Here is a 17,500-nt window from a genome sequence, read left to right as displayed (position 1 = left end):
GGGACTGCAGCAGGGTGCACAGGGTTAAAGGCCCCCTACCTCTCACACCAGCACTGGGGCACTGGAACCTGCAATCTGCTATTTAAGAAGCCCATTAATTGTGTGAGTGATATCGTCTGGGTACTTGCTTGCTTTCCACTGCCTTGACTTGAGGGCTTGATAGCAGCAGGTACAAGTGGGGCCAAGGCTGTTTCTTCATCAGCAGTAGGCAGTCTGGATTATGGTTTGAGAAAGGATGCGTTGTTTTGCTTTGAGCTTGCATGGAGGTTCTGGAGCAGCAGTAACTGTGAGCAGATAGACTGGGACTGGGAAGACTGGAAGCGCCAGCAACAAGCCATCCAGGCTGCAGACAAGGAGGCCCAGGGGGATGAGGTGTTTTGTTTTGTTTTACTATTGCATAACCAAAAAGCAAACTCCTCCATACACATGCATCCATTTTAATGCACAGAGGGTGCAATATGCCCTCTGCCTTAGATGCACATGCTCCACAGAATCGGAGGCTTATGTGTATCCAGTGCATGGAACAAGATGTGTCAGTGGCACTATTTCGTCTCGCTGTAGTGTGTCATCTGTTTGATCCAGATGGCCATTTTAGACCATGTCAAGGATGCACCAGGGAGGGGAATGGAAGGAGGCTATGGCACTATTTGGAGGCAGTCGGCTATCAGGCCCAGTCTCCTCCTCTTCATGCTCCAGCTTGCCCCCTTTTCATAAAATCATAGAATAGTAGAGTTGGAAAGGGCCAGGAAGGCCAACGAGTCCAACCCCCTGCTCTTGCAAGACACCAGTTTACATCACTCCCCTCAGATGGCTGTCCAGTTTCTTTCTGAATGTCCCTAGTGAGGGAGCGCCCACAACCTCTCTAGGCAACTGGTTCCACTGTTGTATTGCTCCGAGAAAGCTTTTCCTGAATCTGGGTTGTCATAGCTTGAATTGATTATTCTGTGTCCTACACTCTGCTATCATTCTCTCTAGGCCAGTTGCGACCTTGGGAAGGCAGCTGATGCAGTTCTCCCTCCATCCGCTGTGGGGTGGCAGGGGCATGGGCTCAGCCTTCAGAATCCCAGCTCCAGGGACACGAGATGGACCAGATAATACTGGGAGGCCAGAGGGCTGTGCTCCAAATCTCTACCATGTCCAAGTCACAAAGTATCCAAAGCTACTTTAAAGTAGTCCGTCTTTTCCGCAACTCTCACAACCCAATTTTAAAGTGAATTGCAGAAGAGAAAGGGTATAAATGTCTTGTCATAAAGCTAGCAAACTTTGCATTTGTGGAAAGATGAAAAGCAGATGGCTTTCACATCATCCTCCAGTTAGAAGAATTCACCATTTACTTTATCTTCTAATATATGGGATCACTCATCAAGGACAATTTATTTCAAAACATTGGATTATTTTTCAATACTCAACACAATTTCAATTTAACAATTAATTTAGTTTTTATTTTGCAGTACAAAAACAACCAAACCTAACCATAAATAAGCTATAAAATAAAATGAAGTAGCAATATTTGAATATTAAGAAAAGAAAAATATGTATAGCATTTATATATTTATATTGTGTACCCCTATACATTAGTATATAATGGAACATACAATTAGAAACAAACTTAGCACTCATTCTAAAAAGCTCAATAGCATAATGGACTTCATGAAAGTGAAAAATCTGTGCTTCATTAAGATCTACTGTACTTTAACTGGTCAAGACATCATTTTCCTTGAAAGTAAATGATTCATTGAACTAATCATTACAAGTGTTGGGAGCAGAATACATCATCTGTAATTTCTGACTTCAGTTATTATATACAGTAAGATGCTTAGAATCAGGAGATGGAAGACCTCCTTCCATAAAAGCAGGAGTGGTAAAACGGGTATTTTTGTTATGGATTGCAAATAATACTATCCTTGGCCATCTCAGGGTTAACATTCTACAAACAGAACTGAACTCTGTTGGATGGATACCATTTTATGGTGAGATTTTCTAAGCAATCCAAGATTTCTTTTAACTGGATTTCCATGATGGATATTTTTTTCTTCCTATAATCTTGTGAATCTGAATAGAACCGGTATGAATATGCGCTCATATTTGTACGAATCTCCTGCTGTTTCCCTCCTACTGTGAAGTGCCTTTGCTGGGCAGCTGAAATTGGGCATCCAGTTGAGTTGCAACCTCACACTCCTCCCATTCTCCAGATGATGCATGTAATCTTTCAATTACAGGCATCCCCACTGGATTGTGCTTTAAGTGAGTTCCCCAGCAATTCATTTCTATATAGGTGTTTTATACAACATCTGTTCAGCATGTTCAATCAAATACCAACTCCTCCATGAAAATGGTGCAGTTGTAAGTTTAGAGTTAAACTTCTTCTTGCATATAAGTTTAGGACTTGGGATATCTAAAGTAACATCTCCTCCCAATACACCTACCTGGACCCTAAAATCATCTATGGAAGTCCTTCTTCAGGAGCCACCTTTCAAAGAAGAAGGTGGCCACAGGGGGAAGGGCCTTCTTTGCTGTGGCACCCCATTTATGGTACCAGCTCCCCAGGGATATATATTTGGCACCAATTCTACATTTTTTGGTGCCACGTTAAAGCCCTTTTGTTGTCTTGCTATTTTAATTGTTGATATTATTCAGTTTTATATTGCCTTTTAGTATATTGTTATAGGTACCTGTGGTTTAGTTCTTAATTATTGTCATCTACTGTCTTGATTTTATTGATCTTCATTTATGTTGGCTCAGTCTTATTGGTCATAGAGATGTTTGATGATTGGTGTACCTGATTTTTAACTGATTGCTGATATTGTTGATTTTAAACTATGGTTTTGATAGGGTTTTATTTTACACCATTCTTAGAGCTCTGTGCTATTGAACAGTATATAAAAGCCAAAATAAATACTAGATTTTATATTCATTTCTTTGACTGCAATATGTGTACTGAATTGGGACTGTGCACACTTACACAAATGTAAATAAAACTACTCACCTGTCTTGGCCAGCTTCTCTCACTGGGAACCAGAGCAGCCGAGCTGCTGCTTCTTTCCTTCCTAAATGGCACGAAAGGCAAGTGACAAGTCCATCTAAAAGTGGGCAATCGAAGGAAGGCAATGCACTGCACTGCCATGGGGTCTTTTAAATATCCACTGGTTCTTGGGGAAGTGGGAGAAGGGAGGTGGGAAGAGGTAGGTATCTCAATGCGCAGCTCCCCAACTGGAAGGCTGCAACTGTCTGCAGTCTCTGTATGCCTTGTCTTGCAGAGAGAATTGCAACTTTGGGAGGAGAGGTTGATTCCAGTTGGGAAAACAGCTTGGGGGAAAGGGTTAAAAATATCCCGCAGTGCTGTGAGCACATTTGGATTCCCCCCCACCCCCATATGCATTCTAAATTTAAAAAAGAGATTTAATCGAGTTTGGTCCTGGAGAAAGCCTAGAGAAAATCCTACAAAAGTTTAGAGAAGTGGCCAGTTTGAAAATCTGAAGATGCCCCAGCCTCATTTATTTAAAAGTTATTTTAACTGTTGATTTATTATTATTGTATTTATAGATTTTAATATATATAGCCGAGATGGTACCAGTTTTTAAATTATTAATTGTATTTTGTATGAATGTTGTGAGCTGCCCTGAGGCTTTGTTGCGATGGGGGTGGCATAGACATGTTTTAAATAAATAAATAATAAATTTATGTCATCCTGAACTGTTGGAGGGAAGAGAAAGGCATGCTACAAAATGGCTTCTGTTACTGGTAGGGTGGTCATTTAGGCATAGCCAAACAAGAGGACACACCATGCCAGCAAAGAGGAGAAAAGAAGACAGAGATTTGCATATGTATCATTCATATGTGTAGGGTACCAATATAGACAACTCCCTAGAGAAGACAATAAAGCCTATAAAAGTTAAAGGCAGATGAAGAAAAGACCAAATATGAGATGAATTGACTTCCTAAAGGAAGCCACAGTCTTGAGTTTACAAGATTGAGCAGGGTCATCATAGATAGGACACTCTGAGGGTTTTCATCTGCAGAGTCACCATAAGTCAGAGATGACTTGAAGGCATGTGAGAGCAGCAACAAACCAATATAGCAATCATTGCTATCATTTAAATAGGAATGCAACACATCTAATCACAGTGAGGAAGACTGTGACCAGGTGACCTGTGGATTTGCTTGCTCATGCAGCTGTTGGCCAGGCAGCTCTAACCCCTGTAATATAGGACACACGGCACCCAAGCCAGATTGCATCTGAGGAAGAGATCCCACGTCCTCAGCTCAGCTGGGACCCACTGCTGTTTGGATCCTTTTCCAGAAATGGTTCCACTAGCTGCCATTTTCACCTGGTTGTGCCGGAGGGAACAGACAAGGAGCAAACCCCTAAAAAATGAACAACTTAACAGAGCATTTACCAGCAGAGAACCAGCATGGAAAAATTTCAAGATTGTGTGGATTAAGGGTTGTTGTGGGGTTAAGACTGAGAGGAGGAGGAGGAAAATTATGTAAGCTACCCTGAGGTCCTTGGAGGAAAAAAGGTGGAATATAAATATAATAATAAATAAAGTCAACAAAGCAGGCACAGCTAGGCCTATCTGGAGTGGTGGCTCCTCTCCTCAGTATTTGCATACCTGTTCATATGTATGTGAATGGGTTTGAGAGAGCCAGAGTAGTACAGTACAGTGGTTGGAGCAGAGTCAGACTCAAGGAAAGGCTGTAGGGATGTTGCAGTCAGGATTATCTGTGTACTTGAGGAGTCTCACAATGAGGAGTTGCTCTGGACACAGGAACAGCACTACAAGTCACTCACTACAGCTGATTTTCTTGTGCCTGTAAAATCTTTTCATTACTTTCTCTTATATGCTTTGCACACACAAGCAATGTACAAAAGAATTATTTCTATCACTTTCTCATTCCATGCACAACACTGCAGAAAGGAGTGGTGTCCCTCCTCCCCCACTGCCTTTCTGGAGAGAAATGTCCCCTTCAATGACCCCTGTGGGACTGGGGGTATGTGTGTGTCAAATATACTTGAATCATGCAAAATTCATCCTTAGTAATTTACTGCTGGTTACATCTGATCTGTTCCAGAGATTCTTTGTCTTCTCTGCTACAATTCCTTCATAATTCTCTGTTTAATGAAAGTATTTTCAGACTTTTAAAAAGTTTGGAATGCATCTGTTTATTTATCTGAATGTAAAATTGGTTGGGAATAGCTAAGTGATGCAGCAACTTTATCAGTAAAAGGATTCAAAACATTCTGCATAGGTTTTTTTTAAAAATCTGATCTAGCACAAACAAAACCTTTGCTTCCATGAAGCAATCAAGACAATTTAAGTCCCTTGAGTTCCAGTCTTAACTGTCATGTTCCTTAGAGACAGCAGAATAGAGATGCAATTAACTAGGTGAATTTGTGTCAGCGCATGAGTTTCCAAATAAAATGCCTTGTTTTTTTCTAGCCACATGGAAAACCATGAATGAGACCCAAAATATATAGGGTATGGGCTTGAAAAACATGAACTTTGGTACTGTAGCTCAAATAAAACACTGACAAGATCCCCACTGTAATTGCCATGGGGCAAACAATAGTCCCCATGCAACATATTTTCCTACAGGGACCACTGAACCATCAAGCCCTGGATTACCACCCCAGAGGGCCAACCTAAAAGGAACACAGTCAACTGCATCAAAGATTGCTGCTGAAATGTCCAGTCCAATGTTCAGGGCCACCGTTCTTCTGCCTTCCTTCTGGTGTAGACCATACATCATCCATCAAGGTGACTGAAGCCATTTTGGTAGCAAAGCTAGGCTAGAAGTGAAATTGCACTGAGCAGAACCCACACCAAAGCTTCTTTGCTTCCAGATGAAGCTTTTATTTTGCATCACCCCATCTTATTCAGGAAATTTTGCAGGGGGATCAGACCTCATTGTCTTCCATGTCTAACCCATCTGTGTTTCCCCACTACCTTGTCCTAAGCACAGAAATCAGTTAAGGATGAATTTATTTATTTATTTAAAACATTTATATGCCATCCTTTATGACAATGTCTCAGGACAGCTTACTTTAACATAATCGATAAAAGCAATCAACAGAATACAATAAAATCGTATATAACCAATAAAATAAATCAAAGCGACTGTTGAACTACTAACTTTCTAAGTTTTAAAATGACATTTAAATAAAAAGATTTTGACCTGGGGCAGAAAAGAATATAGGCTTGGTGCCAGGCAAATCTATCTGGGAAGCGCATTCCATAATCTGGGCACCACTGCAGAGAAGGCCCTACTCCGAGTAGCTATCCCTTCTACCTCTTTCAGGGAGGGTTCCTGGAGCAGGGCCTCTCCCACAGATCTTAATGGGGCTGAGGGCATATAAGGAAGGAGACATTCCTTCACATATCCTGGTTCCAAGCCGTAACTGCTAATAACTATTACTAAATTTGCACCTATGTTTACCAATCAGCATATTTTTATTTTATGCAATTCACAGCCTTCTTTTGTCCTCTGTTTCATTATCCACAAGGTCCAGTTTCTGTTCCAAGATGTGCTCATCAAAACAGTCACAGCAGGAGACACGCTGCCAACTGTTTTTACCCTTCCCAAGTATAAGCACATTTTAGATTGTCCTTAATAATCTGATTTTCTTCACATAACGAATTATGATGAAACCTTAGGTTTACCACCTCAGGCCTGGAGGCGAAACCTAGCTCCATCCCTTTTTCTATTTGGTCATTTCCCAGCCATTCCCTCTTCCACCCACAACTAGCTCAGCCTTCCACAACCTGAATCCCATCAGTTTTGTGTGTGGTTTTCTTTTTTGGATGTGAACTTTCACCAGCCCCAGCTGGCATGGGTAATGGACAGGGAGCATGCTGCTTTTAGTCCCAGACAGTGGGAAGGATAAGTTCTGTGTACGGATTGAACAGAGAGAGAAATAAAATAAATCCTTGCCTATTGGAAACCATTCTGTTTCTCCTCATTCTGCCCTAACCATACCTTCTTGTCCACAAGCAGAACTGAGCTCCTTAGCCTGGTATATACATTAACTGAGGTTGCCTTTGATTGAAAATTGTGTACATTTTCAGTATGTTACTTATAGGACATGCAATGTTCAAAGAACAACACATTAATATTTGCTTTTACGTTACCCAGTCCTTCTTCTGAGCAGTTGGTGGCATCATCCATGGCTCTCTTCTCTACTCTATTTGATCCTCACAACAACCCCGTGAAGTAGGAGTGGTTGAAAAATGGTCACTGGACCAAGTCACTGGGTGCGGATCATGACCAAGTGGGGATCTGAACCAGGCTCCCCAGTGCTAATACCACACCTGAAGGTTGAAGGCCCAAACTCAACAGTAGAGTCTGTGTGGCTGCCACTTCCTTGCATCTCTTGTCTCTCTGGCATGGAACCAGTTTCAGCTTTTGAACCCTGATGATATTGACAAGACTCTTGCAGCTGTTTGACTCGCCACCTGCTTTCCTGATCCACCACCCACTCTATGGTCACCGCGTTGGTGCCTTTGGCATCCAGGACATACAGCAAATAATTGAAATACTGAGTGTTGTCAGAAAGCCTGGGCTTGCTTGCCAAAATGCACACTTTTTCTGATCTTCAGAAATGGAAAAAGTGAGGACAAATGTCTTGGGGTCCAGGGTCATCTCTACTAAAGACAGGGACCAAAGAAACATTGAGGTAACTGCTCCCACATTCATCAACATGCTGGGTTAGATCATATTCAAGATAAGTCATATCTTTAAACTGTGCTTAGACTACGTAGTCCTTCGGAGAGGCCAGTTGAGGATGGACCTGGCCTAGACCAGACAGCGCTCTGTAAAGCAAGGCACATGCCACCCTAAGATGGAACATTATCAGAACGATCCTGATGGGGGAGGCAGGGGAGAATTTTTGGGATTTGCGCCCATAGGTTGTGCAGTTGGCTAACGACTTGGATGTCTTTAAAGGGAGATTAGACAAAAGCATCAATGTCAAGATGTCTCTCAATACCACTTGCTGGGAAACCTGGCTGGGCAGCTGCTACGGCACTCTTATTCTATTATGAGCTTCTCAGAGGCAAGTGGCTGGGCATTGCGGGAGCAAAATGTTGGCCTTGGTAGGCCTTTGGCCTGCTTGCTTCTTACATTCTCAGGAAAGACAACTGGCAGAGAGAGTATGGCTGACCTTCCACTCAGATAAACTGATCTCAAGTTATTTTGCATCACTTTGAACATCCTAAATAAGCACAATTGAACATTGTGTCTCACAATGTTTGTTCAGAATGGAAGCAAATGCACAGCATGTGCAAGTTCAGTTGCAGATATTCTGAAGTGAAAGGCTAGAAGGTGAACTGACCTGTACTTCCTGTTCCCATTTCCCCATCACTCTCTTTAATAATCTACTCAGGTGATGAGTCCCAACAGAAACTGGGGCCACTGAGAAATAAGTGGAAGGTGTCAGTACGTACCGAGCATCAAGCTTAGCAGAATTACAAAAGAAAAATTAAGCACATCTCAGTGGATGACTGCCACCCCTCTAAAGAAAGAAGGAACAGGAATAGCCCAGTGAGGGCTGAGTAGGTTCAGTAGTCATGGAGAGTTGGATGCTGGTTAGGTAAGAAAAATGGTGAGAATAGAATCGCCTCCTTGGGCCCCTTCCTCCCAAATAAGTCTGCCTTGTGCACGTGCCCTTATGAATCAACGGAGCAGATTTTCAGGGGAATCTCTGTGTCCCAGACCTCAAAAAAAGGAAGCACCCTCTCAGAGAAAGGGTAATTGAATGTAAAAATATGCTCCATGGAATCAGCATCGTAAAATGAAAGGATGCCAAAAAGAAACTCCAAGTGTACTCTGATCCGTTGTGGCGATTTCCACAGTATGATGGTGTTAGAAGGGGTGCTAGAGGCCATGTATTCTCCATTATTCAGCTGCAGCAACCAATATCCCTCATTCACAGTTAAATATTGGTGCCCTTTTGTATTGATCGATTCACGGACAATCCCAATGGACCAACCTTTGGCCTTGCCCACCTCCACTATCCATTCTACAGTCCCAGAGTCAATGGCTTCTGCTCCCAAGACACATGGTAACACATTGAAGCGCTTGGGGTTGTCAGGAAGAGTCTGGGCTTTCTTGCCAAGATACACACTTTTCCGATCTTCAGATAGGATGAGTGTTGGGAAGGCTGTCTTCGGGTCCAGGGTCACCTCCACTAAAGACAAAGACAGAGGAAACATTAAATACATCAACATACTGCATTGGATTTACAATTAGTCAAACATAGGAAGTGGACACACTGAAATCTATAGGACTTATGTTACATAGGGTGACAGCTTCCATGTTTCCTAACATACAGTATTTGACCCTTGTTCTACATACATGTAGAAAATGCACCCACTGAAACATGCAGGGTTTCAGTTAGTCATTACCAGTTTAGACTATTATTATTTCAATGGATCTATTCTCAGTAGGACTAATTCTGGAGCAAACCCATAATCAATTGAAGAAATAACCAAAGCTTTGTGCAAATGCTCTCTCAAAATTCACCACCCTCTTTGTGGGCTGAGATACTGTGTGGGGAATGATGGAGGACTTTTTATTGAATTTCTCCAAGGAGAGGAGAAATGCTCAGGTTTCTCACAGGTAGAGCTCCCCCGTGGCAACAGTTTACCCCAGCTTCTTTTTCCTAGGTGTGTTAGGTTTCTGTGTGCACATCACAACTTGGTCCCATTTTGAATCCACCACAATGTAGGTGTTGAGGCAGTGCTAGCTAAGATCCAGCGCTCAGACCCACAGGAGAAATTTGCATATGCTAATTTACAGGTCCTCTAAAATCTCTCTCAATCTCTCTCTCTCTCTCTCTCTCTCTCTCTCTCTGTGTGTGTGTGCGCATGTGTGGATCCTGTCTCTTAAGGAAGCCTCTATCTGTGAAAAAAGATGTATGGGCAGGATGTGGAGATAAAGATTCAAGTTATGGCAGATATGTTGCAGCAGGATGAGATGTCCATGTGGGCAAATGCCAGCTACTGCAGGGGACCAGTTGCAACAGAGTTCATCGGTACTCCTGGACCTTTATTTCTGCAAGTGCCCATGGGCAACAGAATGGTGAGGAGAGGCCTCAGAGAGATTTGGGGCCCCAGCCTCTGGGGGTCGTTATCTCTAGCTCCAGGGAAGAGGTGAAGCTAGCACCTTCCAAATTCCTGAATGTTTCCTCACTTGCAGGCCCACAGGTAAAGCAGGCATTCCTTGCAGTATCAAAGTGTTTTCCCCTCCACCCCCTCCATTCTCTTCCTTTCTGTATATTTGACTTCATTCTGCCATTTTCAAATTATAGAACACATTCTTCAATGGAGAACAACCTGTGGAAATGCATGGCCAGCACTGGAGATGATGCTGTGGAAAGCACCTGCAAATTATTGTGAGTGAAGAATCATGAATATACAATAAATGCCCATATCGCCATCCTTTGTTTCAGCCTCCTAATTAAAATAGTGGAGAAGTGGGGAAAAATGTGGCTTCTGTAGCATTGCTGGAGTAAGAAGTCCTGTGCATCTGTTTCAGATCTCCCAAAGATCTACCAATAGATCCAGATGAATCTTCTGCCCCCACCCTTGCTGCAGCAACCCCCAGCCTTTCACTGAGAAGCACCTTTGATTCAGTCGCTGGCATCTCACCTTTCTTTTGAGTCCCTGAGAACTTTTCATGGAGGTCGGCGTATATCTTCTTTTCCCATCCTCTTTTTTCTTCCTTTGTCAAGGGTTTTGGAGGCTGAAAGAAATCTGTTTAAAACATGGCAGTTCTTACTTTTGTTTTGTTTTTAATTAATGAATCATAAGGGATCCTGGCTTATGTAATCATCATTACATAATGATGTAATGGGAAAGAAATGTGTCCCACTCAGAGGGGGCATATCACTGAACCGAACCAACTAGGATCAGATTTTTGTAACTAGGATTAGTATGGTAAAGAGCAGGGTGAGCAAAATGGACATCTCCAGATGTTTTGGCTTCCCCTGACAGCATGGCCAATGGTCAGGGATGCTGGGAGTTGAAATCCAAAACTTCTGAAGATCCACTTCCTGTCTTACCCCTGGTGTAATATCCTTCCCCAATCTGGGACCCTCTAGATGCATCATCTACAACTTCCCAGCTCTTCCTGCCTTTTGTAATGAGCCCCCTTAATTACTATTTTCAGAGTGATATGAATGGGGCAAAATGACTTGAGTAAACTTGGGAGGAACCATGACTGAGGCTTCTGGATTTTATTAGGGCCTCCCTGCCTTGGCCCTACCACCCCAACACACACACCTCTGCCACATGTGCACACAAGCACTAGCTCCGCTTCTCAAGCAGCCCTGAAGCTTGGGCCATTTACATTTTCTCCATCTAAAATGACATTTTTTGAGTGTGAATGCTTTGCAGCCAAAATGGTGCCATCTCTGCAAAAAAAGGAAGGTATGCACAGACTCAGGAAACCCTGACGTTTGCAAAAGCAAAAAGAAAAACTTTTTATAAAAAGAAAAACTTTTTTTCTTTTTATAAAGAAAAACCCCATCCTGGTGGGAGGAAATAAGAACAAGGCACATTAAGTGGCCTTGGCATCTGCAGTGCCAAGTGCCTTGTCGGATACAGTGCCTTGTTTTGTTTTATATTTTTGGGGTTCCCCCCTTTTCTTTTTCTGGTAAGCCGTCCAAAGATGCTTGTAGTGGATGACCTAGAAAAGCTTCTAATAAATAAATAAAATAAAATAAAGAGGGAGGTGGAATTGAGTATCTTGGAAGAGGGCATGGCCAACTGGAACCTTGAAGAGCAACCCTCCGCAGCACAACATTTCGATGCACATTTCACTTGCACAACAATGAAGACCTTTTCAGATGGTGTTCATATGGCAGAGCTATATCATTGATACTAATTGATTGTGTATGATCTAGGTTTATCCTCAAAAAGAAACCATAATGAATATTTGCAAATAAGTAATTTGCACCTCTCTCCCTGACTGCTTCATTGCATTATCTAGCATGGTGGTAACCATCGAGTGGAAACTGCACACTCTTTAACTTGTGACTAGTAACTGAAGCCCCACAAACATGCCCAAGTGATGCTGTGATGTGTGTGTGTGTGTCCTTAGTGCAGTAGGAGTGAGTATCACTGGGGCCAAATCTGGTCCTCAAAGGTTTACCAGATGAACTGCTTTTCCTCAACTGCCAGTAGTTGGTGGTTTCCCCACTTTTACACATACCTACTTTGCAATTCTAAAAAGGGCACAATGCTTCTCTGATGAATGGAGGGTATTCACCACACAAACTGGGTCCAGATGATACAACCCACATTTAAGGGTTGAGTGTGAATTGAATGCAGGTTGCTGTTGAAATGTGGGTTATCATGTTGCCTGTGCCTAGCTGAGATTGCAAACCACAGCGAACAACCCACAAATCACATACCAACAACAGATCCTGGGCTTTCTTCATGGCTTATTTGTAGCTAACAAAACATGGCTTGGTAGTGAAGCTGGGTTCAAAACAACATTATAACCAACACTCAAGGGTCCACTATGGGTTCAGTGTGGGTTGTCATTGAACCATAGGTCGCTACTGAATGTGGCTTATCCTGTTACCTGAACCTAATTCAGAAAACAAACCATGGCAAACAATAGCCAGTTTACAATTCAACAGTGATGCAGCTTGATTCAGACAATGTGATAGCCTATGTTCCATCAACAACCTACCACTCAACAACAACCCACACTCAACCCATATTCACCCCTTTCATGCAGGGTATCATTGTCTGAACCTAGTCACTATCTGAATTGAGTGGTTTGTGGAGGGGCTATGACTGACATTAAAAAGTGTGAAAGAAAACCCAAGATTATCCAGGGCTGCCAGTGTGTGGTAGGTTGGGTTTATTATACTCACATGCCGCCATTTCACTTCTGACTTGTGCCAATAGATCCTTTTTATTTATTTGGTTCAAGATTTTGCCCATTATCTGCACTGCCTTGGCCTCCTCGTATGCCATGACCATTAGGCGTGCAATATCCATCTTGTCTGCATTCTCAAGCTTAGAGTATGGAAAGGGCTTGTAGCCTTCCTCCTTATTTTGAAGGTACATCTTAAATTTCTTGAATTCCTCCTCAGTCAGATCATCAAGATAGTTAGCAATTTTGCAGCAAACACTCTCAGACATCTTGACCCCAAGTGAGAGCTGTTTCTGAAACACAGAAGAGGGAAATGGCTAGGAGGGCTCCAGAATAAGAGGGTAAGCTAAATCCTTTCTAGTTGGGCAAAAGAAGTAAAGGCAGATGTTGAAATTTCTGTAAAGCACCTTCCCCATTTTAACTGAAGAACCTCTGGGGAGCTCCACATCTCCCATCAGCTCAGGGAGAATTGCTTGTTGGGGAGGATGGGTTATGTAGTCAACAACATCTTCTGCGCATCCACTTGGGGAAGCTGCTGTCAATTGTGGAGTGCCTGACTACAGAAGAAGGTAAGGTTCTAGCACCTTTAACAACTGCATAAAAAGACCATTTCAGCAGGTGTAGCTTGCCATGCAAAGAAAAAATATGCAACTCAAAGTGTCTGTCCTTACATAACTTGCAGCAGGGATGCAGAACCTTTTCCAGCCCCTTGTGGGTTGGGGTCAAAAGTAAAAATGGTGTGGCCAAAATTTTAAAAAGAAAACATAGCATATTTATTTTAAAGTTCTTAAGGCCAGTAACTAAACTTTTCAAACTTTCTAAAAGGGAGATTAGGATCTGTTTTACAGAGAAAGGTGTGTGGAAAGAAGAGGAAGGATGCAAAACATTGAAATGGATAAACTTTAATCAAAACTAAATCATAAAGCAGCAGGAAGGGTGGCTGTGTTAATTGTAAGATCTGTGTGAAATGTGAAGTCCAGGTAGTTGCATCAGTGGGGATTTTCTGCAGTGGCCTCAAATTGTGTATTGCCCGCACACCCAAGAAAGATCCACTGAGCACCAAGTTCGGTGATTTTTCTTGATTATGATTTTTTAAAATCCTCCCATGCCTTTAAAAATATTTTTTACTGCTGCTTTCATTAGATTAACATATAGTCTAATGCTATATTTTAAAATGATCTTGTGTTTTTAGCTGCTCAGTTATTTATTTCTTTGTAAAGCCAAATCTCTGTTGCTGCTTTTAAAATGTGATGCCTTTTATTTAAGGTATCATAATGTGCTTTATAATTGGCTTTATTACTTGTTTGCTTTATTTATGTGCATTGATTTGAGAGCTTTAGATATAGGGCACACTGAAAATAACAACTGCCTTCAGATTCTTCATTAGCTCATTGGGATCGTATAGGGTTGAGATGGCACTCACACCCCACCAGAGGGCACAGCGCTACAAAAGAGAGGCATGGGAAGGAGAGGAGACTTGTGACGAAGGGAAGGGAAGACAAGTTGGGAAAAGCACTTCAAGAAGGAAAAAAAGAACAGATGAGGGCTTACGGAGGGAGACAGACATAGAGGAGGGAGGACAGATTCATGACAGGAGAATTTCAGTGGCTACCGGCCTTGCTGGCTACGTGCTACCTCATTCAGCAGAGCTGCCTGCCTTCCTACACCAGTTGCTGAATTGCTGAGAAGGCAAAGTTTTGCACCCGTCCCGCACGCAGCTGGTTTGCCACCGTGAGTACGGAGTGCTGAACTAGATGGACCTTGGGTCTGATCCAGCATGGTTTTTCTTACGTTCTTAACTCATGTCCCAAAAGCGGGTTGAAAAGACTGCAGCTAGTGGCATCCCACGTCGCCAGAGGGAAACTGGCCGCCGCAGGTTGCTCCGCAATGTTGCTGAACATGTTTAAGCCAGTCATGAGAGGACGACCCCCCTCCCCCCCCAGATAAAAACCCCAGGAAGCGACGAGCCTTTCTCCATCTGCACTTACCCGAGAAGCTTTGTCTCCAGCCTAGTCTCACAGCAATCCCGGGGAGAAGACTTGGGGGGAAACTCACCAACCTGCTCCTATGGGGGCCGCCTTTTCCAACCACCAGGCAAGCGAAAGCGAAAGCGAAAGTGAAGAGGGAGGATCTAAGCGCCTTCCTGTTCCCCCGATTCCTTCTCAGCATGTGATTGGCTGGATATTGGTAGCATTTCCTCTTACCCCCGCAAAGTTCTGGAGCTGAAAATGGAAATATGCCGTATATCTCACGGTGCAAACTGCAAATAGTAGTGCGTTTTGCGCACGGCGGCCTCCTCTTCCAGTTAGCAAACAGCCCTCCAAAATTTCACGAAAACAAGAAATCCGCTAGATCATCGTTTGCTAAGCTTGCTGCTCCCCAAAATGTGTTGGGATTACTACTCCCAGTATCCCCAACCCGTGTGAAGATGCCGAGGGTTTTAGTTCAAGACATGTGGGAGGCGAGCACTTGCTCTGGATAACTATGCAAATTATGGCAACCCCTTTTAGGAGTATGCAGAAGATCATTGCCAATTGACACAGGAAATAATTTGACCTTGTTCTTGTCTTCGAATTCTGCACAAATCACCAGGTGAAATTTTCACGGTCTGGAAATGAATATGGACTCTCCTGCTAGGTGCTGAAGGTAACAAGTGCAAGACTCAGTAAAGATAACAAAAAGTTGGTAGGAGGTCTAGAATACCTTGGACCTATGTATTATTGCTTTCACTTTTGCTAGGATTCTCCTGGCTAGCACAAATTGCTTTGCTTTGCTCTGTGTTCTTGTTTGGCCAATACAAGGTGGTGAAAGGGTTTATTAAAGGGAATGGATATTTACTGGAAACCTATACATAGAGAAGGATCTCAGCAAAGATGTGTAAGGGTCATCACTGCTTTTTCCAAAAGAGATGATGATGATGATGATGATGATGATGATGATTGTTAGAACATTTCTATGCCGCCCCTTGCCGAAGCCTCTTTGGCACTTTGTTTTTTCTTGTGCCAAAATGTATCAGTGTTTTTTATCCGCCGTGTGCTCCCCAACCCCACATCCATTGTTGGGTCTTGCTAAGCCTTGCCAATAATTTGGGGTACTTGTTTACCAAAGTTAGTTCTTAATTAAAGCAGTCCCCTCCATCACTTTTCTTAACAATTTCATGCTCCCAGTTCCAGTGATAGGTGGAACTTGTGTGGCTCCATTGCTTTTCATTGCCAACTTCCTCAGCCTTTTCACATATTGATGTTCACCTCCCTCCATTTAGTCACCTAGGTAGACTCTAATGCATTTAGCAAGCTCACCAACAGGCAGAAATGTAGATGAGGCCATGGTTCCCATAAATGTTTAAAGTTTGTCTAAGATGTAAATAAATAAAATAAATGTACCTAGATGGCCAGCTGTCATGACTATAGGGTTTTATGACAAGCAATGGTCACTCTGAGGATTCCTGGTATGTCTTTTTTGATTTCCACAACCTTAGATAGCTTACTTTCCCCCAAACAGGAGACCTTTTCAAGCCCTTTAGGTTTCTCAAAGTGTAACTGGTCTGGAATGCAATAAGCTTGTTTGTATCCTGCAGCCAAGACCCAACACAATTAAAAGTCTCAGTGCAAGTCCACAAGATGACACCTTCCTCACTGGCTTGTCAACATCACTGGCTTGTCAACAAAGACAACATTTTAGCAGTGCCAACTACACAAAAGGCAATCAGGATAGGCACCCCAGCATCCCTTACAATTTTGCAGAGGTGACTGAGCACAATATGTGACCATGCATGATCCTAGGCCTCAGATTGTGTGGTACAGCTTCTTGGTGTGGTAGATTCCCTGAGTCAGTTCCTTGGATCAACATACATGTGATGCTAAACAACTTTAAATAGCAGCTGACACCCCACTACCACCCCAGCAGATAAATCAGGATTGAAACAATAATTCTCAGGGAGGAGGCTTAACCTTTTCTTCCGATGTCATATCCCTAATGATCTCCCCCATCTATTTGTCACCCTTTCAGAAAGGGAGTCAACTGTAACACACTATAGGAACAGTTAAGTCCACTTCCCCATGCACAGCACTCCCCATCTCAGGGTCCAGTAGCTGCTAAAGTCAAAACAAAGCAAAACAAACCTCACATCACTTTAAGTGACACATTTAGTATTGACATACTGCAGTCAGACCTCTTTAAGCTTGTGCTTAACCCTGGTACTGATATTTATGCAACTTAAGAATTACTTTCTGTAATAGCACTGCACACTTTTTGGTTGTAATCATGTGCTTCATATGTAGATCCAAGTCACAGGACATGCTGATTTTCCAAAATTTTCTAATTTTCTACTAGCTCTGTAGCCATGCTAAGGCACTGCAGGGCCAGCAACTAAAGGGCTTAATTCTTTGCAGGCGCATGTATAAGAGCTCAGGGAGTTTTCCTAGGTAACTGCACAGACACACCCCATGAATATGAGGTCACAGTGGATGGTGAGGTCACAAGACCAGTCAGACTGCCACTGACTTTTACCTGTCAGTCTTAACCTGCAGCTTGAGGGTGAAGGAGCAAGTTTCTCTGATTCATTTTCCCCTTGCCATCATCTATCTATCTATCTATCTATCTATCTATCTAT

At 42.7% G+C, this 17,500-nt stretch overlaps 1 protein-coding gene across 1 annotated transcript; it reads right to left on the bottom strand.

Annotated features, from left to right (window-relative positions):
* Nucleotides 1-6,289: 6,289 nt before the first annotated feature.
* LOC123030599 (E3 ubiquitin-protein ligase TRIM7-like) lies at nt 6,290-15,004 on the bottom strand. The gene is made up of 4 exons (XM_044444662.1): nt 14,877-15,004; nt 12,887-13,181; nt 10,650-10,754; nt 6,290-9,187 (listed from the first exon to the last, which is right to left on the bottom strand). Exons 2-4 carry the CDS (start codon nt 13,155-13,157, stop codon nt 8,667-8,669), a joined length of 897 nt encoding a protein of 298 aa, XP_044300597.1. The 5' UTR covers nt 13,158-13,181; nt 14,877-15,004; the 3' UTR covers nt 6,290-8,666.
* Nucleotides 15,005-17,500: the final 2,496 nt, after the last annotated feature.

Source organism: Varanus komodoensis, unplaced genomic scaffold, assembly GCF_004798865.1.
Source record: "Varanus komodoensis strain SLA01 unplaced genomic scaffold, ASM479886v1 scaffold45, whole genome shotgun sequence".
Taxonomy (NCBI): domain Eukaryota; kingdom Metazoa; phylum Chordata; class Lepidosauria; order Squamata; family Varanidae; genus Varanus; species Varanus komodoensis.
The sequence above is the reverse complement of the archived record's forward strand: the minus strand, read 5'-3'. Positions and strand labels throughout refer to the sequence as shown.